General features: G+C 40.3%; 1 protein-coding gene across 1 annotated transcript; it reads left to right on the forward strand.

Moving 5' to 3' along the window:
* Positions 1 to 1310: 1310 nt before the first annotated feature.
* Positions 1311 to 22796, forward strand: stk17a (serine/threonine kinase 17a). Its single transcript, XM_029529243.1, has 7 exons — positions 1311 to 1719; positions 10041 to 10253; positions 18466 to 18613; positions 19421 to 19547; positions 19663 to 19711; positions 20041 to 20220; positions 20895 to 22796. Exons 1-7 carry the CDS (start codon positions 1538 to 1540, stop codon positions 21241 to 21243), a joined length of 1248 nt encoding a protein of 415 aa, XP_029385103.1. The 5' UTR covers positions 1311 to 1537; the 3' UTR covers positions 21244 to 22796.
* The last annotated feature ends 5097 nt before the right edge of the window (positions 22797 to 27893 follow it).

Genomic DNA, 27893 nt, shown 5'->3' on the forward strand with positions numbered 1-27893 from the left:
AAAGTGTTAAACAAGAAAATGAAGGTTAATATAACGTATAATTGTGTGTTTTCTTGCGTGTTTTGTAATTTTGCCTCACTATGTAATTGATTTGCATCCCTTTATCCTTTATCCCTCTCTGTAGCTGTTTTGCATCCCATTGTCTGTTATTGCTATTTGTGGTTGTTTTGCTGTCCTTTGTGGAGTTTTTTTTTTTTTTGGCATTTCTATAACATTTTGTCTGTGTTTTGAGTTTTCTGATAGTTTTTCTCTTTGTGTTTCATTTTTATGCTACATCAATCACCTTTGTGGTTGTTGGCACATTTTTCTCATCATATTGTGTCTCTTTGTTGTTTTTTAGTGCTTCTTTGTGTGTGCACGTTGAGTTATGTACGTGGGCAACAGCAGACCTTGTCTCACATGAGCCATCACCTGCAGTGAGACACCTTAGCACTATGTGGCATTGTGTGCCGCAGTACTGAGGAACAACAGAAGGACATGGTTTACTTCATAGTGAAGAAATATACCTCAAATGTAAGTAAGCAATTAGTTCACACATTTTCAGATTAAATATGATTTGATCGATAATCAATATGATTGAATGCAGTTTTCCTGGGGTGCTGTTCAGTGGCCTCAACTACTCTTCTAAATAACCCATTGTCTTCCAAATGTTTGACCAATTAAGTGAATAATTTCTACTAACCACTGCAGCTGTACAGCTTGTCTGTGGTGTGACCTCTCACGAGTTTCTTATACTGTTGTGAAAATGTTTTCCGCCAAATAACCAAAAAACCAAATGGTTTCTTGCCTGTACAGAGTCTGCTGTGTATTTTGACATTTGTCTTGTATATCTGCCCCCCACACACATCCCCTGAAAGGACACCTGTCTACAGATTGTGTGTCTTTAAAAAGCCATTTTACCAGCTTTCTCAGCTTGGTTGCCTGCTGTAGGAGAGGCATTAACAATGGCTGTAAATAAAGATAATTTATTTAAACAGAATGGCCGCAAAGCAAGCTATAAATACGAGTAAAATATAAAAATACATTGGTGTGTGAGCTCTCGCTGAAGTAATACATTTCAGTGATTGTAAAAACGTTATCATTTTATGCCATTTTTTTTATGTCCCAATTTACTTATTATTTAATTGAATCTTTTGAGTTAGTTTTATTTCCGGGTTCGGAACCTCCCAGTTACACCGTTTCCATGGCAAAGCACCACGCTCCGCTGCGCGCCGTCCAATTGGCCAGCCCGGCTGTCAATCAACACGCGCTGCCATGGTAACTGACAGCACCGGCTCTTCTGCTCGTCAGTGAGGAGCGAGTGGAAGACCTTCGAGCACCGAGCGAGCAACTCCATCAAAATGAGCCGGACCGCCGCGTTATACGAGTCAACATTAAGCTATGCGGACTCGTTCAACTCTTAAGACGGCACAGTGTGATATTTTTACTGCCATTACCCGCTGGGGTCATCCGTGCTGTTGAAACATCAGTGTGCTAACGTCTCGTCCGTTTAAAAGTTTGAACTCAAGCTAACCGACCGCTCCAGTCTACAGACGTCATGATCCCCGAATGTCCACGCGCCGGGGACTCGAGGAGCCGGAGCCGTTTCCCGCGGACTCCGGCAGCCGAACCGAGCCCGGGCCGAGCTGCCAGCGGCTTGTTGTCCGAGATCACGACCACCATCAACAGCGAACCCTTCACGGACCACTACACCATACTGCCCGGTAAAGAGCTCGGAAGGTAAGACCTGGAAAACTCCTTTGCGGAGATCTGTGCCCCAAAGTTGTTGTTGTTATTATTATTATTATTATTTTAATTCATTATTAATTTTTAAGTTGTCCCTCACAATGAAATAACAGGTTCCTCCGGTTATAAAATGTCTGTTTTCATTGTTACTTATGGTAGGTCCGTACTTGTCAAACAGCAGAAACGTTACATTTTTGAGTTGAATTGTTTGTTGTTGTTGTTGTTGTTGTTGTTCATTTGGCGCGGCAGCTCAGTCGCTCAGTCAGGCTGTCTGCCAGGCTCCTGTATCCATGCCCGATTGGATTGATGGGGTTCTAACAGTAAACGGGCTCGGTTGGGATTTATTTCTTCACTGCTCTCTTTGTCCTGCACAATCATACGTTCCTCATTTTGATCATATCAAGCCTGTTTCTGTGGCTATACCAAGTCACTCCTCCTATCATGACAAGTTACTGCAAGATCTAGCATAGGTGATGAATTGTTTTTCCTTACGTTAATGATACACTGCTGCAGTTGAGCAAAAGGAAAAAGATGCCCTGAAATATTCAGTTTTTTTTCACATTTCTCTTTTTGAATCAAGTATATTTTATATTTATATAAAATGTATCTTATATATTTTCGGACAAATGTTGCTTTTTCTAGTGAAGTTGGATTGACATTTGGTGATCTTATGTCCATCAGCTGTTTTGGATCCCAGTTACATATTGAATGCTAGGTCAAAGTATTGTTATGTTTGTCTTAAGTGCTTGAAAGTCAAATCTAGTCCATTGTTTGATGCCAAGGATATGCTATCTGCGCACCGTTTAGAACAGCTAATGTTTCACAGGATTTCTTAAAGGTTAACTATTAGAGAAATTGCCCTCTATCCAGCCTGCTCAAGTGATCTTACATACAGCCAGTAACACAAGGTCACAAAGCCAATCCCTGTTTGGTGCGAATATACTTTTACCATGACTAATTGCCCACTGAAAGACTTGAGCTAGTGTGAATGGTTTCTCTGACAGCTTTTTCACAAAGATAATAATGTGGCTCTAGTGGTGTGTTGACTCCAGTACAATACTAGAGATAAGAGTTGGCTGAATCAAAGTCATTCAGCCAATAATCTCTTGTTATAAAGTTATGTCAGCTATGTGTGTTTGAGTCTTAGAGGACCACAACAAAGACTGTATGTGTGGGTGTGTGTGGAGGGAGTGTGGCTTTGCATCGCATGACAGGACATTGTGACTGAGATTAGCTGCCAGAGAACAACATGAAAGGTTACATTAATCTGCAGCACTACTCCGATCTGATCGACAGCATTGTATTCAATGGATCAGCTGACAGAAGTTCGTGTGTTCAAGGTCCTGTACACCACAGCAGTTCCAGGGTTCAAACATGATGTTTTATTGTTCTCTTTGATGTAAACGTTTGCAATTATAGATTTTTTTTATTTGTAAAATAAATCAACTTTTAATTGATAATACACCATATCTAGAGTTTCTGCCCTCATTAATTTTATTCAACATTTTCAGACTGTTCTGTAACAACAAATTCCTTCATTTCTATTAAGATCATGTGTTGACACACATGTGTCAACACAAATATCCTTCAGGTAATTAATCGATGTAATAACAGATGAAGCGGTGGCCAGCCTGGCTGTACAACTTGTGTTTACTACCTGGCTGGCTCTTAGCCTGTCTGAACTCACAGGTAGAATTCCATTCAAGAGGCTTTTTCAGATTAAATAACTATGAACGTGATCTTGCATACTAAAAGAGATTTGTGTTAGAGATTAGTGTTTTTATTTTGTGTGAATTCAGCTTTATTTATTTATTCTGCTTAAATTGAATCTGTGTTTTTGTGTGGAAGTTTCTGTCACATTATTCCACTAGGTGGTTTTTCTCTCGGCAGTACAGTATGGCATGAAACGGTAGCATGATCATTAAACAAGCCTGCAGAACATTCTGCCTGCAGCACAGCGTTCTAGCACCATGTGTTTATGAAGTGTGAAGTGTGATGTGCATGGTGAGCAGTTTCCGGACTGAGATGTGGATGGATGATGCTGAGCTCACTCCTCTCTGGCCATTGACCCTACCGGCACTGCTTTGTGGGGAAACTCCCCGTATGTTGGGAGTGAAAGGCAAATTTTCATGGGCTTTGGTGCCCAGCTCATTTTCTTAAAAGGAGGCATATTGCCAACATGTTCAGGTTCTGGGGGCTCAAGAAGTTTGCAGTTTAAGTATTTGTCTGGTATATTCTGCTTTGTGTTTTACAAAAACCCAGTATTGGATCTTTCTCAGGGACAAAACATTACAGGAGGTGATACACTTAAAATTTTCAAGAGTAACAACTGAATCTAAGAAACTGAATTATTTTATTGGTTGATAAACTGTAAGATCTATGAAAAAACAACATGGCAACATACGGAAATGTTGTAAAAATAACAGCTTTGCCGTTAGAAACAGTTAAGACAGTTATTATCGGATGCTCATAATGAAAAAGCCTGCTTCTTGCTCCTTTTAACAAATATTATCCTTGCCACTCCTCCTTCTTTAGTCTCGATCTGGGGCGATTTAGAAGTCAGGAAAGTCCTGTGTCACTGATAGACAAACTGGAGGTATGAAGACATCTTCCTCCATCACATGTAATCCAACAATTTTCAAGATCTTTTATCTTTCATATTTTTTTTCTAAAAGAAATCCCTTTATGCTTAAACTTGGTCTTAAATGCGGCACACTTTGTGATATAAATCTCAGAGAATAATGGATTATTTTTAGCCTACTTTTCTAAACTATCACTACCTTTTATAGTCAACAACAGTGAAAACTATGTTGTCTGTAATACTGTTTTTGTTAACAGTAACTGTAATATTGTTTTTGTAGTAATACCCTCCAAATATCTGCAGTAGGAGTCCCAGATGGCCTGCAGTCAAGCTTCTTTAGTGACTTTGACAATAGAGAAGCAGTCATTGATTTCCAGATGGTTAAGACCCAAAGCTTTTTCCGGAATGGGTCTTAGTGACAGAAATGGCCACTCTCTTATTAGCCCATATGGTCCTGGACAGAGCTCTTTAGTGATTGAACGTGCCCAACATTGCTAGGGAAAAGATAAAATCTTAAATTTTTTCAGGCTAATCTTGATTCACGATATTAATTGAAAGAAATTATTCCAAAATACATTTTAGAAATAATCTTTTATTTTGTTTTGATTATCCCTTCTGATATTTGAATAAAATGTTCCCTTTGCGTTAAAGGTGCATTTCTCATTTCACATTTTCTTATGAAGCCTGAAACCATTTTGTCCAAGTAGACTAGCCATACCTAGCTGTCCAATATTGCGAACCCGGCATGGGATCACTGTGTAAATCATATTGGATAACAACAAGCTGTGCCCACTCTGAACTACAGAAGCCCAAGGGGAGTGTCGCGGTGGAAGCTAAAGAAAAAGACGATTTTCATTCAAAACAAATTGTCCTAAACTACAAATTCGACTTAATCGATTAAATCGATTCATTGCCCAGCCCTACTGGAGACATATTGTCATGACTATACTTAAGTTTTTTTCTTGACTAAACTTTCTGGTAATAGAAATTATTTAGAATTTTTGCCTTATTCAGTTTTAGATCAAAAGAATGGCTTATATGGTGTGTTTTAGACTATTTCCATTTTTTCTCTTTGCACTGCACATTCATCACCATTTCCTGAAACAAGTTTAAAATATGCAAAATGTTTATTTCCCGGATTATTACCACAATCCAGTCAGAATTAAATGCCAATAAAGAGATCACTAATCACCGCTGATGATATCTGAGCTCTCTGTAAAGTGTAAGATACAAAATTAATACACAAAAATGATGGCTGAACACAGATGCTTTGAGAGATTGGGAACACTGTTGGCAGCAAATCAATTTCTTTTTTCCAGAACTGTGTTTGTGGCTCTGAGATGAGTGACATATTTGATGACAGTGAATCGACAGGAGGATACACACTATTCCTCCTGCTATGCATGTAGGGAATCTGTTGATATGAGTGGGAGTTTTTGGCCCCAAGCCAGTGAAAATCTTTATTTCATTAAATGTGTCCGGGGCAGTCTGGCTGCATGTGAGAGATCCCAGCTACAGTATGAGACTGCAACCACCCACCACTGTCCAAATTGCTCAAATCAGGGAACTACTGTTGGCTAATATTCTGTGGTTGGTGGAAACACATTTTTATTGCATGTAAAAAGTAAGCCCCATTTGTACAGGATTCACATTACAGGCGAAGTAGGAAATAAAGTATCCACCAAGATCCATTTAGGAGTAAGATAAGGACATGACGAACATTTGCATGAGAATCATCCAGCGTTCTGATCAGTATAATCCAGTTACAGCTGTCTGTACGCTCACTCATACATTACAAACAGGAAACACTGATAGTTAATTCAGCATACTTAAAATGTTTTTTCATACAGTAGGCTTAAAACAATCTGCCTGCCTTACAACAAGACATATGAGAGTTTCTGGCATCTTACTCTGTTGAAGGCTTTAATTTTTATGTGATTTTTTTTTCTTTTTTTCTTTTCTTTATATATATATATATATATATATATATATATATATATATATATTTACATTTTCCAAATATGCATTAGTTTTTTTCTCTCTATCAGTTCCACAAAAAAAAAACATTCTTTAACAGGAATCGAATTTCAAACTGGGCTAAAATGACATTGCAGAGATATAACTATTGCTGTGGTTGAGGTGAATTCCCCCACATACATGGTCTGGAAAGGCTAAAGAGTGGAGTTCATTTTAACATAAGAGAGAGACCAAAAATCCAGTCCGAATGGGTTTTTGTGCTCTCCAGTCAAGATGAAGAGGAGTAAGGGCTTAATTTTTCCAATTACCAACACATACAGTATAAAAACCCAGTTTGTGCTCTGCAACCTGTTTTTGAATTAGTCATGATAAATCTTCACTTTGTAAACACGCCATACCTTGCCTGTGCTTGGACTTATGACCAGCAGGTGCAGCCTGCTGTAGCTTTCCATTAGATACACTGTGTTCATACCTCATCAGATTTATTAATGTACGTAGACTCACACACTAAACATTGTAAGGTTCTTTGCTGGAGCTTGTCTTCAGGCTTTAACCTCCAGAAGTCTATCACTGCATCCGTTAGATTTAATCTTTATGTTAATTTTAACCATGAATTCACCTCTGGCTTGGTCTGTGTGTGTGTCTACACAGACACCCGCATAAGTACTACACATTCACAAACACACACAAAAGCCACTCTTTCAGGGTGTAGTCTGTGAACAAGGCTGCTGGCTTTTGAAATGTGCTGACGCTGCGTTAGAAAAGGCTGTGGTGGCCCTGTATGGTTTTTAAAGAGCAAGCCCAGACTTCCAAACCAAACCAAACAGCATCAATGCACTGATCCAGGCATGGCCACACCCAGATCGAAGCACACTGCGTCTAGGGGTCCAAGACTCCCTTGAAAACTAAAAATCACTGCATGACAGAACCAAAACCCAGCCTAATAAGGATAACACGTTTAACATACTTGAAATCACAAACTCTTATGCAGTTTACATTAGGTTCAAGGCAAATGGCAAAATTGGCTAAAAAATGCCATTCATTTATCATGCACTTACACATATATACACTGAACAGTAAATCTGCTGCCTTTTCACTGTTTGTATGCGAAAGGTGGCACAAGGTAATTTCATAGCCAATAAGAATGCAATTTTGAGTGAGTGAAAGTTGAATGTTTCACAATTTACTTGGTATTTGTTCCTTAAAATGTCCGAAGGTACTACTTGTATTACTAAATATGACCACACAGTTTTCAATTTCCCAAATCAACATACATTTTTCCTTTATTAATGTGCTTTATTGGATTTAATTTATCAAAGTAGAGGCCAGTAAGGCCAATACATTTCTACAAAACAAGGCTCTGCTGTGATTTTATAATCAAAAAAGATTATAAAAAGTGTTGATCTCAGCTGCTTCAGCCCCATGACTCTCACATGAGGCCAGCTGAGGATGAAGCAGCACAGTGCAGTGCTTCAGGCCCAGAGCAGCTCATCATGCTGTGCACCCTGACACAGTCTTTTTCATTGTTTTTTAATGTCACAGCTTCCGTTCTTGCTCTTAGCTATGGTCTTATAAAGAATGAATTAAATTACTCAAATCAGAGACCCCTTTTGCTCTTATGTTGGCTAGTTCTGATTTTAATTAATGTTTTTGCTGCCTCTGTTGCACGGTAATTATAATAATTTCCTTTGTGAAAGTCTAAAGAACCCTTGATCAGTTCACTGAGAACTTTTAATGAGTGTAGTTGTTCATGAAACATTGTTTTTTGATATAGGAAAAATACTGTAAAACTCAAGAAGACCAAAAATTCATCATCTGTGGTAATTCAGTTAAGAAAGTCTGTTCATGTCCCCACATCTGTAGGAACTATAGAAGAAAGTTGCTTGTTTTGCCTCACAAACCCTCTGGAAGGTTATCAGACCTAAAATGAGGTGAAACCTGACACTCTTTCTTTATGGTGGAACATAGTCTAAGTTCATAGTCTTAAAAATAAAATTTTTCCACATCTTCTCTTTGTAATACCTGCTCTTTCAGAGCCTGTAAAAATGTTGGGTCGGTCAATAGTGCCGCTCTGCCTCTGACAACATTTTGAAGTAAAACAAATGAAGTATTTCTATACACCATCCTTATTAGTGCCACACCACAGAGTAAGTCCTAGATCCTAGCCAAATTTAGGTAAGTGGAGAGAGCAGTTTGGACATGACCGTGTGCATGTGTCATGGCTGCAAATCGGTCACGTTCAGCCCGGCTGCTTCTGCTGATTATTGGAGCATTGACTGCCAACAATAGCCAGAGGGAAGACGTGATGTGAGCTTGTCATCTCCATCACCAAATGCATTTCAGAGGATATCCCCTGGGCAGCATGCACATGTGTACACACACAGCACTATGTGGTCTTTACATGAGACCACCTTCTAGTCTGCAGTAAAACTGGGTCAGGCCAGACTGTTGTGGTGGAAAAAGAAAGGGGATCACTGCACAGCCAAAATGACCCCAAGTCAGCTTTTATCTCCTAATATGGGAGGCTGCTGTAGCCAAAATCCTTAAAATAAAAATCCAAAGTTTCTATATAATATACAAATATATTAACAGATTTTTTAAAAAGAAAAAACAAACACGATCACCCAGATTTTTTTGCTGCTTTTACCATTTTTAGCATCACTTTCTTGCAACAAATTCACATTATATAGAGTTCTACAGCTCTGCCAAAACATTGGCCAAAACATTGTTTTTTAGTTTGATAATAATTTTTTTACTCTCTGTTGTACCTTATCCTCCCTAGAGCAGGTGTTCAAAAGGTCTCAGAGAAACCAAATCAGTGTGTTTTTTCTTTCCTTGTTTTATAGCTTCCATGTACTTGGTTGTCCTCTCAACTCTGCCTTTTAGCATCTTAATATCGCCACTATAAACACAATGATTGTATTGCGACTGAGAGCATGTTATGACTGTAAAATATAAGTGTAATGTCGAAGAGCTTCTTTTGTGGCTTTAGATTTATCAGGTTTCCCTTGAAACACAATCTCACATGTCTACTTTTTGCCTGAAAAGATAAAATGTTTGCCTCTGCAGTAATTTGCATTTAAATTTTCACAGATTGTGAACCTACATGCTGCTCTTCCTCTGCACTCCTACAGTATGTGTAGTCCACTACTTGGGCACATCGGGTATTCTGAAATCAGGAAATTGTGGAGTAGCAAATGAAGAACTAAGCACACAAACAGGCCAATTTCCAACAGTGATAATTTTTCCTGTGCAAGTGATAGTTCAGATGCACTGTTTCAGTTTGTCTTTTACAAAGGTTAAGCTCATTTGGATTTATGGATATGTAGATATGAAAGAACTTCATGGCCACAGATCAAGTTTGTTAAAGAGTACGTTATTTTTAGAAAAGGTATGCCTGACCTGCAGTGTGTGTTGTTTTTTTTTGTTTTTTTTTTTCTTCCCCCCCTTTCAACTTAATGATTTGAATATATGTATTACCACAGGGCTCTTCATTGTACATTCCTTATTGCTACTTCAGTCTGGATAATTTACTTCACTCTTAATAATTCCAGTCTCATGAACTCAATTATAAGCCACTTGTGACACACGAGAGATGAAAATTCAGAAGTATCTTCTTTCATGGGAAAGAAGGAACATAGCCTTTTTTGCTAAAATCAGACAAGAGTAAAACTCCTGCCACTGTGTTTACCTGGGTATCTGTTACTATCCAAATGGTCCTCCATTAAATCCTAACTTAAAACTTATTGTCTCTCAGGGGGAAGTTTGCTGTGGTCAGGAAGTGTGTGGAGAAATGCACAGGCCATGAATATGCTGCAAAGTTCATGAGGAAGAGACGGAAAGGCCAGGACTGCCGGATGGAGATCATCCATGAAATTGCAGTACTTGAGTTGTCTACAGTCAGCTCTCGGGTGGTCAACCTCCATCAAGTCTATGAGATGGCTTCTGAGATGGTGCTTGTCCTGGAGTTGTGAGTATCCAACCAAACACAATGACTAAAAACTACCCGAATTGATGAAATTAATTTTTGTCAAATACGTTGAGATTTTTAATCTTGTCTGAATCTTATAGTTGTAGTTTTTAATTACAAAGCATCACCAGAGCTTCAAATTTGGTTTGTACATGACTGAACATAGAAACACACAGGAACACAACAGTGTCATATTCTCAAAGGAGAAGCACTCCAGGAACCGCTTTTCAGTCCTGCAGAGCTTCAGGCCAAACTTAAATGCTCCAGCAAACACTAACTATTCCAACAATGTGCCTCGCCTGTATCCTTTGTATACACGCACGTAGATCATGTTGTAGGTCATGTGTGGATTGGGTTTCCTCTGTTCCAGGCCAATAACTGAGAGATGAAGGAGACAGACTAACAGCAGTTTGATGTGTTAAATCGATCAGTAACACTGAAACCAACTGGAGAACAGCTTGGTTTGACCCAGTATGTGGGATTCATGCACAGAACACGCACACACACCACACATACGATGGGAACCAGGTCAAGTATGGCCCAGGCATGACCAGTGAGATGAGATCATCATCAACAACTGGTGGGACTACTCTAGACAACACCATACAGTATTACATGCAACTATGTGTGTGTGTGTGTGTGTGTGTGTGTGTGTGTGTTCATTTGTGTCCATTAATTCATGACACGCCAGACTGATCAAGGAAAGTCTCTCAAACTTCCCCTCTCTCTCTCTGTCTGTTCTTGTCACTCTTCCCTTACAGTATGCCGTATTGGATTTTGCTGGCGTTTCACACCAGTGACACCCAGATTTCCCTCCACACACAAACAGACAGATATAAAAACACACAATGTGTTTTCAAAGATTTTAAACGGAACTGCTGGATTAGATGTTATTGACATATTTAGGACCAGCTGTCACCTTTGGTTTAAGACCACTTTGCTGAAACCGGAGACCAGCTGGCCTTTGTTGAATAGAAAGAAGGGCAAATTAATCTCTTTCACCTTTTTTTGTATTGTCGCTCTCAAGGTTCTGAGGAAACCTGGATTGAATTCTTTAGGAATTCTTTGTGTCCCCGTGCCATGAAGCAGGATCTGTCCTAATGTTTGTTTCTGAGTATGTGTCAAACTCCAGAACCAGGGATCCCCAAAACAGGTCTTCCCATCTCCTAACTCTTTTGAGTGAAATTAGTGTAGTGCAAGTTTAGAGGTGTTTGTTTTTTGTTTTATTGCCTCTCTCATTTCACGATGAAAAATTGAACAGAGAGGCTGTGAGCGGTGTGTAGATTGTAGTGTTTTAAAGGATTATGTGTCAGCAGCACATGCCATACAGGGCAGTCTGTCACAGCAAGGGGATCCCATAAATGCTCCTTTTTAAATGTTGTTGTTGGCCCAGTCCTCCCCCATCTCAGTCCATAATCCTAATCTAAAGGATAATCTTCAAATTAATTGATGCCCTAAGTGAGGATAGTGCTCCTCAGCAGGCCCACAGTCATTTCAGACACTCTTAGACAGGCCAAGCCATCCTAATCACTGAAGGACACTACAATTTGTCTGGAGTTTTGAAGTTTTGGAGATATTTTTTGTTTTACACTGTGAAGAATACATTTTTTAAGGATATTCTCCTAGATATTTTTAAGAGGTAGTAATTGGCCCACACTTTTCTTGATGTGAAATCTTAGCAGTTTATTGATTTAAAAAATGTGGGCTACATGTCTCAGAAACAATTATTTTCTTAGGTCATAAATCACTAAAGCAAAGAAAATAGTATTTGATTATACAATTTATATGAATTATGGAAGAAGTGCTCATGGATTCCTGTATGCTGGCTGGAGTTCATGCCAGCAACATTTAATCCATCCAATCAGCCCGTCCAGCTTTTTTTTCTTTTTTTGCTTATTCGTTTGTTTGTTTGTTGTGATTCAAGTTGAATGCTGTCATTCTTTCTGCACCACATACTTGTCTTTTTGTCTGAGTGAGGTAAATAATGATAAAGGAGGATTGAAGGATGGATGGATGGATGAGGGAGGAAGAGACAGATCTTCGAGGAATGAGGGTCAACTTGACATAGAAAACTATTCATGGTGTGGTGGTAAAGGGCGGAGGGAGGGAGTGAGGGAAGAGAGAGTGGGCCAGGATCCTAAAGCTTTTTTTCAAGCTGGTAGGGAGAGGAAGAAAGAAGGCAATGAAGAGTGAGAAAAAAGATAAAAAGGGGAAAAGAGACAGAGGCAAAAATAGCGAAAGTGTGATAGAGAGAGCAGTTTAGCAGAAAGAGGAAGTCATCCATAGAGAATGAATGAGAGCAATAGCGAGCTCTATGGCCTCATTGCTGGCTGAGCTCCAGCTGGGAGTCTATTATGTCAGTTCAGCTGCAAAAGCGCACGTGACTGGCCAAAGCATGGACCCACGAGAAAGTCATAGAGGAGAAACTCTCTACACTAGCAACTAGGTTTGGTTTTATTGATAGTATTACTCAATGTTTCAGTTGGTTCCTGGCCTGCTTTGTCTTACATTAAAGCTAAGGCTGGTTTCCTTATTCCTCTTACTGTGAATAAATCACAAGAAGTGACCAACAGGAGCAATATGTGAATCCAATTTCCCATTACCCACTCAGTGGCCTTCAGCCTAAGACAAATGAAGAAATCTTTCAAAATGGCACTTCAGTACATAGTTTCACTTAAAAAGGTAGCTTTATTAATTCGTTCATCTTCAACCATGTCCGCAGTAGGGGGGTCCTGGAGCCAATCCCAGCTCACACAGGGTGAGGGCGGGGTACACCCTGGACAGGTCGCCAGTCCATCGCAGGGCCAACATACAGAGACAGACAGAGACCAACAACCACTCACAATCACACCTACGGACAGTTTAGAGTCACCAGTTAACCTAAATATGCATGCCTTTGACTGTTGGGAGGAAACCCACACAAGCCAAGGAGAACATGCAAACTCTGCACAGAGAGACCCCAGGCCAGGGAACCAAACCTGCAACCTTCTTATTGTGAGGCAACAGCTAACCACTGTGCTGTGCTGCCTCAACAGAAAATTAAAACACATTTTCCTTTTAAGTGAAGATTTGGGCCACCAGGAGAGTCTGATTGTGTGCATTGTCATGAAAGCATACAGTATATCACACAGCATTACTCTGTACTCTGCACATCTCTGTCTCTGTCATCTCTGGGAACTTTTTGCTCCCAATGGCTTGCTGGAATAAGCTCCAGTATTGTGGAAAGGTTTTCAGCACATCTATCTTACTGTCAACAGGCCTGAACCTACAACTTGGTAATAGGCAACATTTCATTTAGGTTGATATAATTTTTTTTGAAAATTAGTTGTTTATGTTTTTTACCTTTTGCTAATAAACTGTACCCTGTTTGTTTTTAAAGTAAAATGTAACTTTTCTGCTTGCACTTCTGTTGTATTTGTCTTCTCTGATGACGTCATGGCAAAATTAATGATGCATAAATAATAGCAAAATAATTAATATATAATGTCTGTAGACATGTAACTTGGAGCTCTGTACTCAATGTAGAAATACTAATAAGTTCCTGGGGCTCTGAGATTATGTTGGGTAGACCCAGTAGGAGCCCACTGCTCACCTTTGCCCTGGGGCCCATCGGAGGTTAATTTGTCCATAAATATAATTAGTGGTGATGTCAGATTTGAGGCATTTGGGCATATGTAGGCCCATAACCAAATGGTTAATTGCTATTTTCTCATGTCAATGGAGCCATTACCATGTGGGAAACTCCAGTTTCCTGGACATGAATGCATGATGAGTGCAGTATGGAGGGCTGCTCCAAGGCATTCACTTGACCTCACTCTGACTTTACTGCTCCCCCCATCTTATGTATTCATCTCTTTGTCCCTACTGTCCTATGTGGAGATGGTTTCTTTTTCACCACTCGTTTCTTTCTACTAGGAGTGGGTGAAAACATGTATTCATCAGTTCATTGCAATATAGTTTTTCCCAAATCGATTGCTTTCATTGTAATGAAACTCCACACCCGTAGAGGCACATTGTTCCAATGTGGTGTGATTCGTGTTGTACTAATGGCCAACTTCACCAAACAATGTACGTAGTAGTGGTAGCTCATTAAAATCAGCACCAACATCTCAAAGCCAACTTTTGGATACATTTTGGATTCATGTTTAAAAGTGGAACAGAGAAAGTTGATAGAAGTGTGTGTGAGCTTTGCAAGTCAATAGTAAAATATTGCAACAATACAACAAACCGTGTAACCATGTAATTATTGCGCAGTTATGTTTCTTACTTTTGTGCTGCAAGATTATTCCGGTCAGCTGACATTTATGTTGTTATTATTGTTTTTTTTAACCAAATCATGTAAGGTTGAATGGGACGGGTGGCTGATCAAAGCTGAATTGATCCATTCCCACAGTACTGAGCTGACACTGATTTCATTAATTACATGAGCAACTTGCCAATCAAACATTGACTGACTGCCCTGTGGCCTGCATGAACCTGACCCCTCACTGGGCTTCAAAGCCACTGTCAGGCTTCAGGGGCAAAGTATAGGCAGCAGGCCAATCTGCTTTTGTCTGTGATAATATGAATTGAAGTGTTTTTAGTGCTTGTTTGTTTCTGGTTATGCAGATGACCCATTTTGAGAGCGTTCTCAGTCACTGAGGTCCTTATTTCAAGTCAATAGTTTAAAAAAATGAATTTCAAATTTAAATATATTAATTCATTTATTCATCTGCCATGGCCTACTGCCATTTTTAGATTATGGAGGGTGCTGGAGCCAATCCCAGTTTACATTGGGTTAGGAGGGGCACACCCTCCTAACCCAATGTAATGTCTCCAGCAGACAGCATGTCTTTGGACAGTGGTACCAGAGTACTCAGAGGAAACCCACACAAGCACAGGGAGAATATGAAAACTCTGCACAGAAAGGCCCCAGGCCCAGGAACTGAACCCGTGACCTTATTGTTGTGGGGCAACCGACTATGCTGTCGTGCTGCCCTAATTTAAATATAGTTCAAGTAAAAGAAAAATTGTAAGTGCTCTTCCTGATTACTGCATTTAAGCTAAAAAAAAAAAAGCACACTGAACACAATAGAACAAAACCAGACAATTTAATGTTACACAAATTAAAACAGTGTAGATAAAAAAAAGTAATACACATTGCAAGTGTTGGCATTGCACAGTCCACAGGATTTATTGAACATTTAATCCTTTTTTTTCCCCTTTCTGTGTTGATTGCTTTAGGGCAGAATCTGTTCAGGAATCTGGTGGTCTTGAGTTTTTCATGGCCTGTATCATCCACCAGAGAGAAGGTGGACCAGATGATGGCAAGGGTGAAAACTGTTTTTGACAATGTGAGGGGAGAGAGCAGCTGATGATTATCCCTTGAGACTGCGGAAACTGCAGACTAATTTTTGTTATGTTAATGTACCGAGTAGACAGATCCTGTGTTCTTCGTATGGTTATAGTTTAGCAACTCAAACAAGTTGAATTCAACACATTTTCTCTCATCAAAGGCTTAAAGTCACTCACCAGTGTGTTCATCAGGCTTTTTATTACCTTTTATTTCATTTCAGTTTATCTGATAACATGCACTTCACACTGTTCAGTGTGCAGTGCAGTTCTACTGTAATTGAAATAGACAACTGGGTTGCTCACTTGTTGAATGTAAAAGAAATATGAGATGTGCCTAAATCTTCTCCTTAACATTGGTATGTGTTGCCGTGAAAGACCCACATGGGCGCAGATGCCCAAGCAACGAGCACCCAATTTGATGCCCAGCTGTCATTCCCCTATTCTTTGTATCACATTTCCTGTCTCTCTCCACTCTCCCTGTTTAGTCACAGGGGAAAAATTGTTTTAATTGGGTGAAATCCGAATATTAGAGAATTTTAATGAATTATGAAAATAATCATTCGTTTTTAACCCTAGTATTCATTTATTTCCAGTTTGGGTAATCAACTTGTCAGTTTGTAACTTTGTAACTTTAACACAACTTTGTCTGTCTCTAAAGTGGTCTGAGCTATAATTATGTGAGAGAGACGGTCTGCTATATTCTCCACTCTGTGTGTACACAGTACAGTCCACAGTTCTCTAACATTTGAAAAACAAATCAATATATATATAAAGATTATACTACCGGTTTTTATGCATGCTATGTTAAAACATTTCATGTGAGATAAATAGGCCATATCAAATTTTAGTAAAATGCCAAATTAACCACAAGTCTAATCTAGCCCATCATTAAGTAAATCTCCTGTGTACGGAATCAAAACAGAACAGATACTTGAGGAAGTTTTCTGTGTGCCAGACTGGATTAGTTTCTGTCTGATCCTCTGAGGAATGAAATTTGGTTTCAACTGTTTAATGCACGTGCCGAAACCAGCCATGTGTGCAGGTGTGTGTGCCATGACAGATTAGAAACCACAACTGGCACACACATTCACTCAGCTGACCTAAATAGTAATCATAATTCTCGTCTTGTTCTTTCTGGTCCCAAACTATTTCCTCATTAAAGCAGCAGACTTTGATTCTGGAGCTACGCACATCAAAGCCCATGCACTGGGTGTGTATTTGTGTGAGGCTACTCAAATCTTTTTAGCTGAATTTGTGACAATTTCTATTTTTTGTAAGCTGTTTGCAAAGACACATCTGTTGTTCTCAGCCACAACAAAGACGGACCCAAATAAAAAAGGAATAGCATGAAGGTTCTCACAAACCATCCCAGCTTTTGGGTATTTCATGTCGATTATTCTGGCACAAGAAACCAAAATTTAGTTTCTAAAGACAGAATATTACACAATTTAAATAAGTAGTTGATTTTAAGCAAGTCTGAAACTGGAACATTAAAGCTGTTGAATTTATTAACCCTGATACTTCCTGAGGAGTGTCAACATAACCTCACAGGAAAAGTTTGTTTCTTGAAACTAACAGAATCACTGCCAAAAGGTTCAGCACGGTTAGCTCTATTGGTGCATTTAATTGGGTAAATGAGGCTTCTCTTCAGGAAACTATAAAGCAGGTTTAAAAGAGTCTTACCTTTGTTTAATAGAAATGTAACTCCAGTTTCCTCCAATCCACAACAAATATGCAGTTTGTTTGTTTTTTTTTACTAACATATGTCAGTTGTCCTGAATTTGTTCCAAGACATTCACACATTTTTTTTTGCAGAGGCATATTAAATCTGTCTTATTCTGTCTGCTCTCTGCATCATACTCCTTTCCTCCTCAAACTGACTCTGACAAAAATATCAGGGAGTCAGTTTAAAAATGTTGACATTGAGTTGTAAATGCATAAATAGTTGTATTGAACCAGGACTGTCCTTGTGTTAAGCCTCTGGGCAGCAGGTTGTCTCCAGCCTAGTTTCTCACATCTATTTTGATAAATTTGCAGAAAGGAATCTCTGTGCGGAGCTGTTTGACTTTCTCTAGGTCTCACTTCCAGACTGTTTTGCTAATGTTTTCATCTCTTCCACTTGGGTTAAAGGCCCTTTCTTCTCACCTTGAAAATCCAAAACATTTGGACTCACTCCTCCTCTTCCTCCCCCTTTCCACCTTCCTCTGAGATAAAGCCTAATTCACCAGCACCCTGAGGGAACACCTTGTCTATTCCTGGCTGCCCTCCCTCTTTTTCTTTTTATGTTTCTAATTGAGTTTGTCTAAGAGAGTTCATCTCAGGTCAAAATACATTGAGAGGGCTTGAAGGAGAGAGCAGGAGGTTAAAGCCTTTACAACAGTTTGAGACAATTTAATTTTGTTGTTTATTTTCTACCCTCCGACTGTTTTGCTGTGTCAGGTGGAGAGAAATGATCAGTCAACTGTTCAAATGGCCTCATTCAAGTGAAGCTCATAATTAGTTTGCTATATATGGAGGTCTATTTCTACCACCACCCCCGGCAAGTCAAAACACATACACATTCATACAATGGGGCTACAGAGTGATTCAAATCCACGGTGTCTCGTGGGATTTGCCAAAAAAATACTTAGGACAAGTTTCATAAGGATTTTGGTGAGGTTGGGGATGAAACCGGAAACCTGGCAGTGGTATAGGGTTTCAAATTGGTGATCTGGTTTCCTCATGTAGGTGATTTCACATATATATCGTAATTTGAAACCATAGCAGCACTTAAAACCTATATATTAAAACAATTATAAAACAATCTGTTCAAGGTCATCAACTTAAGGGGCAATATTAATTTCAAAGAGACAAGTGAACATGGCTGTGTCTTGGGCAGTGCGGCAGGAGGTGAGATCTTCAACCAATGTGTGGCTGACCGAGAGGAAGATGCCTTTAGCGAGGATGACGTGAAGAGGCTCATGAGGCAAATCCTGGAGGGAGTTTCCTTTCTTCACCAGAACAACATAGTTCACCTTGACCTGAAGGTAACTGGAAATGTATTTTGACGATTCTCCACTACCACTTTTATTTTGTATTCCACTCTTATTCTTAGATAATCTGCCTCACTGATCCAGGCAGATAAGCTAAAAGCTACTTCTTTCTCTCACAATGACATAAAGACTCCGTTAAAGCCTCTAAGTTCATCTGTTCATTGTTGCTTAGTATCACCAGGCAAAGCCACGGATAAATCAATGGTACAACTGTTTCATGATGAAACAAGCCGCTCCATATAAATTACATCATTAGTTTTTATATTAAAACTAGTAAATGGGGGAAAAAAATGCTGTAAGAAACACTAGCGGAAGCATCAAACTTTCATTGAAACAATCTTTTTGGTAGGGACATAGGCTTGATTTCTGTCTCTGGGGGTTTTGCACCTCCAATGAGTAATGAAATAATGAGGCAAGATTAGTTGTGTGCTTGTCACTATTACACTGGATATAACTTTCTTGGCGTGGACAAATGTCCACCTGAAGCTTGCCGAAAGACCAATCCATTCCAGAGCCGGAAACCTGTTGGGAGTCCAGATGAAACCTGTCAGTGAAATATGACTGGCTTTGAAAAAACCCATTTGTAGTTTCTTCACAGATCTTCCTGAATGAGAACAGATTCAAAATGTATTTCACTTTAGTTCTACTGCTACCATTAGTGAGTTTCTTTCTTTAAAATTAAGAAATTAAATGAGGAAAAAAAATAGCTGACTATCTCCTGTACATAATGCTCTGTACATGAAGGAGAGAGTTTTACAGGTGCACATGTGTGCAGTAATGTGTGCTGTGATGTCCTTCCAGCCTCAGAACATCCTGCTAACTAGCAGCTCTCCTCTGGGGGACATCAAGATCGTGGACTTTGGTCTTTCCAGGATGGTCTGCAGCCACCAGGAACTGCGAGAGATCATGGGAACCCCAGAGTATGTTGGTGAGTTGTTGTTCGCCCTTACTTCTAACACTTTGCAACAATTTTCTGAACTGATTTAACTTTGAAGGATGATTGACGTGATTGTGTTTGTTTTGTTTGTTGGTTTTTTTCTCAGCTCCAGAGATCCTGAATTATGAGCCCATAAGCATAGCCACAGATATGTGGTAAGAATCCGAGTCAAATGTCAAAAACCAAAACTTGATGCTGGACTTCTGTTTGTTTAAGCCATTTCTCTTACTTTTATATTATATCCAGGTAAACTGTCTGCTTGCTTCTTAAACTCTAACCTTTTTTTTTTTTGTTATTTAAAGTGATTACAGTCAGCTTCAACCATTCATTATTTTCATAATGTCCATCATTCTGCAATTAATAATCCATCCTTGCTACAGACAATTCCATTTCGTTTAAGGATATACATAATATTCTTTATATATTACAGCTTTTGTTCTTCCTTTCATATCATTCTGACCTATCATTGTGTTGCTGTGTCCAGGAGCATTGGTGTCTTGGCCTACGTGATGCTGACAGGGATCTCGCCCTTCCTGGGCGAAAACAAGCAGGAGACATTTCTCAACATTTCCCAGCTCAGTGTGAGCTACACAGAGGAGGAGCTGCAGCAGCTGGACCAGACCGCTCTGTCCTTCATCCAGATGCTGCTCCGCAAGCAGCCACAGTCAGTTCACACTGCACTTATCAACAAGACAGTCTACTGAGATTTACATTTGTATATTTGTGCTTTTGTGTTTCTCAAGAATATTATGTAGACAGTCATGGGTGCAGATTAAAACTTTGCACAGGCAAAACACAATAAGGCCAGACCAAACCAAACACTTATCCTCTCATGACAAAAGGGTGTACTAAGTAAAACGCAGAAAGTATAAATGAAATCCCATTTATTTATACAGCGCCAAATCATTAAAAAGTTGCATCAAGGCACTTTACACATAGAGCAACCCTTCCTTTAAAAGCCTGAAACCTCAGAAACAACCAGGCTCAGGGAAGGTAACAATCTGCCTCATTTAGTTGGGTTGAGAGAGAGAGAGAGACAGGGAGGGCGGGAAGGGGGAGGCAGAAAGAAAGATACAGAGAGAGTGAGGGTGAAATTTTGATAAGCATCGGTGACCCCTAGTGGACGCCTTGACTCTCAGGTTGAGAAAGGCCTGGACCACAGAATATCTGAAAATGACCAGTGACCGGTAGTGAGCTTTTTATACAGCCTTTGTTTCTTCACTACTGGACTACACCATTGTCCACGTAAGGTGAAACATGATCCATTTTCCCACCAATTACGCTAGAAGCACAATGTGAGACGTGCAGCTGTATTCAGGTTTGTGTGTGTCTCTCCAGGGACCGGGCTACTGCGGAGCAATGTCTCAAACACCCCTGGCTTCAGTCGTCAGAGTCTAAAGAAAGCCAGACAGCAGAGAAGACCCTCACAGTGGAGGAACAGGAGCCGCCAGGTATGACCAGTAGCCCTGAAACTCCCGGCAGCATGTCGACAGCTGAGGAGAAAGAGGAGCGTCCAATGACAGAGGAGCTCATAGTGATGGCTGCCTACACCCTGGGTCAGTGCCGCCAGTCTTCCACCTCAGAGAAGGATGCTCTGGCTGCCGAGCAGAAGGCCATCTCCAAACGCTTCAAATTCGAGGAGCCCTTCAGTGCCCTGCAGGAGGTCCCGGGGGAGTTCATCTACTGAGCCCTATCACGATATGCACCACCAACCTCTGACAATACAATCAGCAGAGTAAAAATTTGTGTTGTCACAGTAACAAAACTACTTATTCAACTCCTCTCTATATATACTCTAAGTGTATAATCAGTTGCTGCTGCGCTGTCAAACTGATTTTATTTAAGAACTTTGACTAAGTGCATTTAAGTACCTACTCATATATTTCCCCCATAATGTACCACCTTGCTTGACAACCACCAACCCTCACAACCCAACACGAATACAATAAGTTTATGTCACTTGTATTTCATTTGGTTTGCTGTTGTGGTTTTCTTTTCCCATGAATAATTGGCCAGACGTAGACAGGTGTGAGATATTGTGAACGAGCTACCGTGAACATGTAAATTGAAGAGATCATCTTTCTAGAGACTATCAGCAACAAAGCAGAAAGAAGTCCATCATAAAAGAGGAGGGGAAAATGAGGCTGAATCCAAATATACTGCTTCTGGAGTGGGCCTTAAAATCTACAAGGTGCAGGCAAAATGCTCCAAGACAGGCGTTAGGTAATCCTTAGGTCATTTTCCTACACCAAGTTAGGATTTTATACATTTCCAAGTTTTGTGCAATACAAAGCCTCAAAGCAGAAAAAAAAATATGCATAAGGAATTGAAAGTATTGACTAAATGGTAAGATCATTTTTGACAATCTGACCACAGCTTTGGCTATGGGAAATTGGCATTATAATATCATTTAAGCATATAGGCCATACATAATGCCTATGGGGCATCAGTGACATCTGGGACAAACACTAAAAGGCGTCCTGGAAAGCACAACTTCACTGAGTAATGGAAACTAACAAACTAACTCCTGCCACTGGTATCAGGTGATGTGTGTCGTAGTGCTGGAGAAGTGGGGGCTGTTACTGAGAGCTCTACTTTGCCAGGTGGAAACTCTCTACAGTATACAAATATTATGTATATGGTACAAATACAGTTCCAGTCATTACATATGTGCATGTGTACTGATGACTGCGTTGATTTTCAGTTGGGACTGTTTGTCAACAACAAGCAAAAAACACCTTTCTTACTTCTCCCATGATTTTTGATCACAGAAGCCAAATCCGTGTTGATTTCTGTCCATATCCTTGTGTTTGCTGCTTTCCTCTGACCAACCAGCTGCTCTTAACTCAATCCTGTTTGTATCTTCTTTTTATTTTGTATTTGGTGCCATGCTTGGAGATAATATTTGGTTCTTTTAACTCTTGCTGTTTTTATTTCAGGTGTTTCTGTTTAATATTGCAAATATCTGAGACAGAAATTTGGAGTTTTCTATTTGTGTGTAATGATGCAAATGTTGTTTTTCAGAGGTGCGTACTGTTTTTAAGAGCCATGTCACATGTTCCTCTCCCATTGAGGTCTGACCCTGTGGGGTTCAGCTCTCTGAAGCAATAAAGACAGATCATTTTAAACTTATACATGTAGACAGTGAGCACTCTACACTTCCACTGGATCTGTGCTGTACATTTGTGTCTATAAAACAATAAGCTCTGTTACTATGGAAACAAATTTGTACATGAATGTCCCCTATTGTAAATAAACATTTCAAAAGCAAGAATCGTCCTTGATCCTTTATGATGAGAACAAAGTGTAGTGGAGGTTGTGCATATCTCAGCAGCACAATAACACAAATATTGATTGATATAGACCAACATAAACTCCACGACATACACTTCAAATGACACAACACAAGCAGAATTTAAAAAACTCAAATTGTAGGTGCCACACCGTGGGTTTGCTTAATATATTTTTTTGGAATATTGAAGTTCATATGATGTTTATATGATGCACAGCCTGAAACCATGCAGCATGTTATTAACTTAAGTGATATCAGTTACCTTTTCTTAAGAAAATACTGTAAAGCTGCGACTTCCAGGTCTACTACCTGAACCAAAAGGGGAGAGAAACAGATGAACAAAATCAGAACGAGAAATAAAGATTGAAAATTAGTCAGTGGCTTTTTCTCAGCAGAACAAGGCCCACCGGGAACAGGTCAAAGGTCAAGACCATGAGATGTGGTTGAAAGGCCCGGAGTTTTACAGTTAATTGTCCCTGTGTTATAAATATAGCAATGATGGCGGACATTCAAGTTCATTCATTATTATCATTCCTACGTTGTCGTGATTGAGGGAAGACTTTCTCCATGGTTTACTAAGTCATCATTTGTGTTTTTCCCTGAACTGCTGCATCACTTCAGGTGACCACCGGATGGCAGCAGCGTTCCTCCAATCAATGGATTTTCCTGAAGGACCTCATTCAGCATCCAAACTGTGTATTTTGTTCTTGAATTATCCTCATTTAGAAATTAGTGAGTAAGTGCAAAGAGGAACATGGCGAAGTCTTAAATTAACTCATCCATAACGGATCGATGTTAAGTGTTGAGATGAACGACGAGAAATGAATATGTATGTAAACAAGTCGTGTTTCCCGCTGTTGATGGGAAATACTGATGAGTTTTTAATGCCATTGTTTTAAATGCAAAAGTAATACAGCCAAGTAATGGTGATGGACTGTCGTCTGTTCATCGTGATCATCTTCAGGACGGATTTTGTTTTGCAGCTTCCTTCTATCACTTCCGAGTCCAGCTTTAGTCGGAATGTTTCTGCTGTTTCCGGCGTCTCAGACTGAGCCGGAGTTCCGCAGGGAGAAATCAAACCGAGACCGAATCACCCTAAACAGGACGAACGGAAAGCCCTGTCGAGCTGCCGTAAACCATCCACCACGTCTGCATCAGCACGTTCAGACGTGCTTCCACCTGCTTTTATTCTGCGGTGAATGATTTCACTGTTTGGTTGCAGACGTCTGTCTCAGTGCGTTGCAGCAGCTGTTTAGAAATGTTTCAGCCGGATGCGGTCGGTCAGCGTTTTCTAGTTTCAGGCCATGGCAACACCTCATCCGGATCCTTCACTGCAATTGGCTGGACTGTGTGTTACACTTTCAAATCACTGCACAGCCTCATCAACATACCGACCACCCACAACCTTCATTTTATGCATCAAAATACGGCTAAAAACGGATTGAATGTCGGAGTGGTTACATTTTTTCACCGCCTGATGCCAGTAGATGGAAAGTTTCGGTCACCCTGAGGGAGGTATGACGTGGCAATCCGTCAAGTAGCCCTCAAGACATTTCAGTCAAGGTGTCAAAATGTCAGCCACACGGTGGCACCAGATGGACAGTCAGTTTGCTGAACTCATCCTCTCAGGGTCATGAATGTCTTTGTTAAGACTTGTCGTTATCAATCCAGCAGTCGGATAAAATATCTGAAAATAAATGACACGAGAGTGAGGCAGCTAATCTGACACAGTAAACTGATTAAATGTATTGAGCATCAGTCTTCATTCTTCTGCATGTCCGTGATCACATACAGAACCAGCTTTTTGTGTGATGAATGTTTCAGTACGCACAAAAGCAGACGAAGCTATAAGTCAAATGAAAATCAAAGCTGAGTCACAGCAGACAGACGGAACAGTTATTTAGTTTGATGTGCAATTGATGTGTAATTTTCTGAAAACAGAAAGACTCAGGCCACAAGGAAGAGCAATTTGTCTAGTTTATTCATCACACTTGGAAGTGGGAAGTGAAATGAACATGCTGCAAGCAGGAAAGGGAACCAGAGCTGTGACTCCTCTGGTTCCTCTGTTCTGCCTCCATACACACAGGCCTTACGATAGTCTGAGACATCTGTGGAGCGTGCGTCATCATCTCCTGACAGGTTACCTTACTCGGCGATCGACCAAGTTAAAATTAGACAGAAAATGAGACAGCACCTGCTGCCAGTCTCCTGAAGAGAGCATTATGACTATTAAACAGCTGACATAACGAAAGGGTCATTTTCCCTTCAAAGGCGTCTTAAAAGTTACCGGCGAATGAACAAGTCTGTGAGCCAGCAGGCTTTATGTCCTGTTCAGTTCTCCAAAAAGTGGAAAAACAAAAAGTATGAATTCATAGAAGAAAATCACGAACGCGTAAAAGTTGTTCCTGAATTTGATTTTAAGTGTGGTTAACTGGCTCATATTGCAAAAGAAAATCAGTTATTACCTCATCATTATTTGAGTTCAAGAAGTCAGACTGCTCACCAAGTTTAGAAAGGCCGCGTCTCTTTGGTGGCTGCTCGCTGGGAGTTAAATTTCAGGGGAAGCAGCTCCCACCTGTTGGATCCTCAGCCGGTTTTTGTCCCAAAGTTTTGGCTGTGTCCAAAAGTGGACGTGGTCTCTTGGTCTGTAAAGTGAAGCCAATACTACTCACTCCGATCCACTGATTGCAAGTCTATTGTATTGAAGTCTATGGGAAAATGGCCCTACGTCTTAGTTGATTTACTAAAAGTAAACATCGTCCTAATGAGTTTACGGTGTCAATCTGTAGTTTCAAGCCGTCTTCAATACAACAAGATATATATTGTTTCTTCTGACGGCCAAATTACGGAGCGGAGGATTCAAAACAGCAGCTCACTAATCAGTCGGTTGTCATGGTGATGTTATCACTGTAAGAGTGACGACCTCTGAGGTCGCAGTCCTCCCTCCGCCTGCTGCTGCCTGATTTCAGACCAGCAGCATTAATCAGTTTCGTATGCAGATACACATTATGGAGGGCGATGGATGTATGGATTTCTTATTACCTTTGAACGCTGTTTTATTTTGGTTCTGCCGTCCTAAAGCAGGATGATACGGTGCAGTTAATCCTTTACAACGGTAATGTGAGCCACTTTAATACACAGTGAAACAGGTGACTTTTTTTTTTTTTTTTCTCTGATGCAAGTGTCTTCTACATGGACAGCAGTGTTTACATCTTCCGATACCCAGTAATTACTACATCACATTTGTCTGGGGGCATTGTTGGAAATAAAACAGCCGAAAGAACGAAGCGCTGAAGAATTAGTTGAAGTGGATCTGTGTGTGTGTGTGTTTTCCCATTTTTCCTGTCAGCACATTTGCTGATCCTCAAGCAATCCAATCTGGATGCCACATAACGAGAGTCTGCAGGTTTTGTTGCAGCACATTAAAAAACGAATTTTAAAACGACAAAATAAACATAATTGAAACAAAGAATCTGTAAATACAAAACCTGTTTTATGTGCAGTGATCATGTCGGTTGTTGTGTTCGTCTTCTGATGAACACATGCGTGAGATTCTGTCAAATTTCAGGCCATTTTGCATTGTGCATTTTTAGTCAAGTGATGTTTTCTTCTGCAAAGCAAAAAATATTCAAGTCTAGTTTTCAACACTGATGTTTATGTCTCATATCTTTTTCTTTTTTTTTTTTAAATAAGTCTTTTCGTCTTTTGAGGCTTTGTGCGCAGTATGTCCACATGTCTCAGCTCTGCAGGTAGCATTTCCAAACTGAACAGCATCGCCCCGTCCAGTGTAATCAGCTGCAGCCAGAGGACAGCTTGCAGATACCTGTGCTGATCAATGTGGAGCTCTGAGTCTTTCACAAACTGCATTCGCTCGGTTCATAATGATGCTGTTGTGCTTCGAGGGAAGAATGCTTTGCATAACAAAACTGTTGTGACTGCGAACGCAGGAAAACTTGGATGGTCACATCAAGTCTCTTCGTGTTGTGCGGGTCTTGTTATACTCAGGAAAAACGGTGTGTGTCTGCTAACGGGATGATTCAGTGTTTAGCTTTAATAAATACGTTGGAAAAACAGCTTCTTCAATGAGTGAAAGTGAAGAGCTGAAGTGGAGCTGATTGAAAAATCTTGCAACATGAGTCGCTGTCAGCTAATTTACTCTGCAGATGACCAGGCGATGTTCTTATTGTCGGTCTATTGTCAGGATCCTGCGGGCAACTAACAATGTCCTGACTTTTGGCCTCCCACATTCAGCGAAATATAAACGTCTAATAATGCCGGTGGCCAACTGTCTGCAGGGGCCGCAAATGCATGATTCAGGATATTTTTGAAAAAGCATCCTTAGAAATTCAGAAAGCAGCAGGATCATCGAGGAGTGAGAGGATGCCAAGCAGCAAAAGGCCACTGAAGGACTGCTGCAGTTAGCAGTACCAGGGGCCTCCGGGGCCCTCACTGCACACTTCCTCAGAAACACTTGAACTCCTACTTAGCCTTAGAATCATCCAATCATGTGCGAACGGAACTGAAACAGTGAAAAGAGGAAAGTCATGCAAAATCAAACATGATACAGCAGCAGCTCTGAAAGGCATTTGAACAAATTTAGCTCTTTAGATGTTTTGTTTTGTTTTTTTTTCCCATATTAATGGATTCACTCACTCCATCGCACACATACACAATCTGGTTTGAATGCACGGTGACGACCGGCTTTATGTCCCCATCATCTGCCGCCAGCCTCTTTGTGTGCCGCCGCCGAACGCACACGCAGTTGCTGCTGGGGTCGCTACGCGTTTGTCGTCTGCAGAGTGGAAGAACGGCAAAGCACAAAGGCTCATCACCCACACAACAGGATGTTAATTATTGTTGTCTGGTGCCAGCAGACTGACATCATTAGCAAACATACACAACGCTGATGTTGCTGCCAAGTCCTCGCCCTAATAGCTGGTGTTGGATGCATTTTATTGTTTGTTGGTCCAATATCGGTGTAAGGGCTTTTTATTCAAGCCAGTTCCTGTTCGACAGATGCTGTCTAGAGTAAACCATAGACGACA

The sequence above is a fragment of the Echeneis naucrates genome, chromosome 20 (genome assembly GCF_900963305.1).
Source record: "Echeneis naucrates chromosome 20, fEcheNa1.1, whole genome shotgun sequence".
Taxonomy (NCBI): Eukaryota; Metazoa; Chordata; class Actinopteri; order Carangiformes; family Echeneidae; genus Echeneis; species Echeneis naucrates.

Coding starts and splice junctions, on each gene's coding strand:
- stk17a (XM_029529243.1), top strand. CDS start 1,538: ATGATCCCCGAATGTCCACGCGCCGGGGACTCGAGGAGCCGGAGCCGT. Junction 19,548..19,662: donor GGGAACCCCAGAGTATGTTG/GTGAGTTGTTGT, acceptor TTTTTTTCTCAG/CTCCAGAGATCCTGAATTAT. Junction 19,712..20,040: donor AGCATAGCCACAGATATGTG/GTAAGAATCCGA, acceptor TGCTGTGTCCAG/GAGCATTGGTGTCTTGGCCT.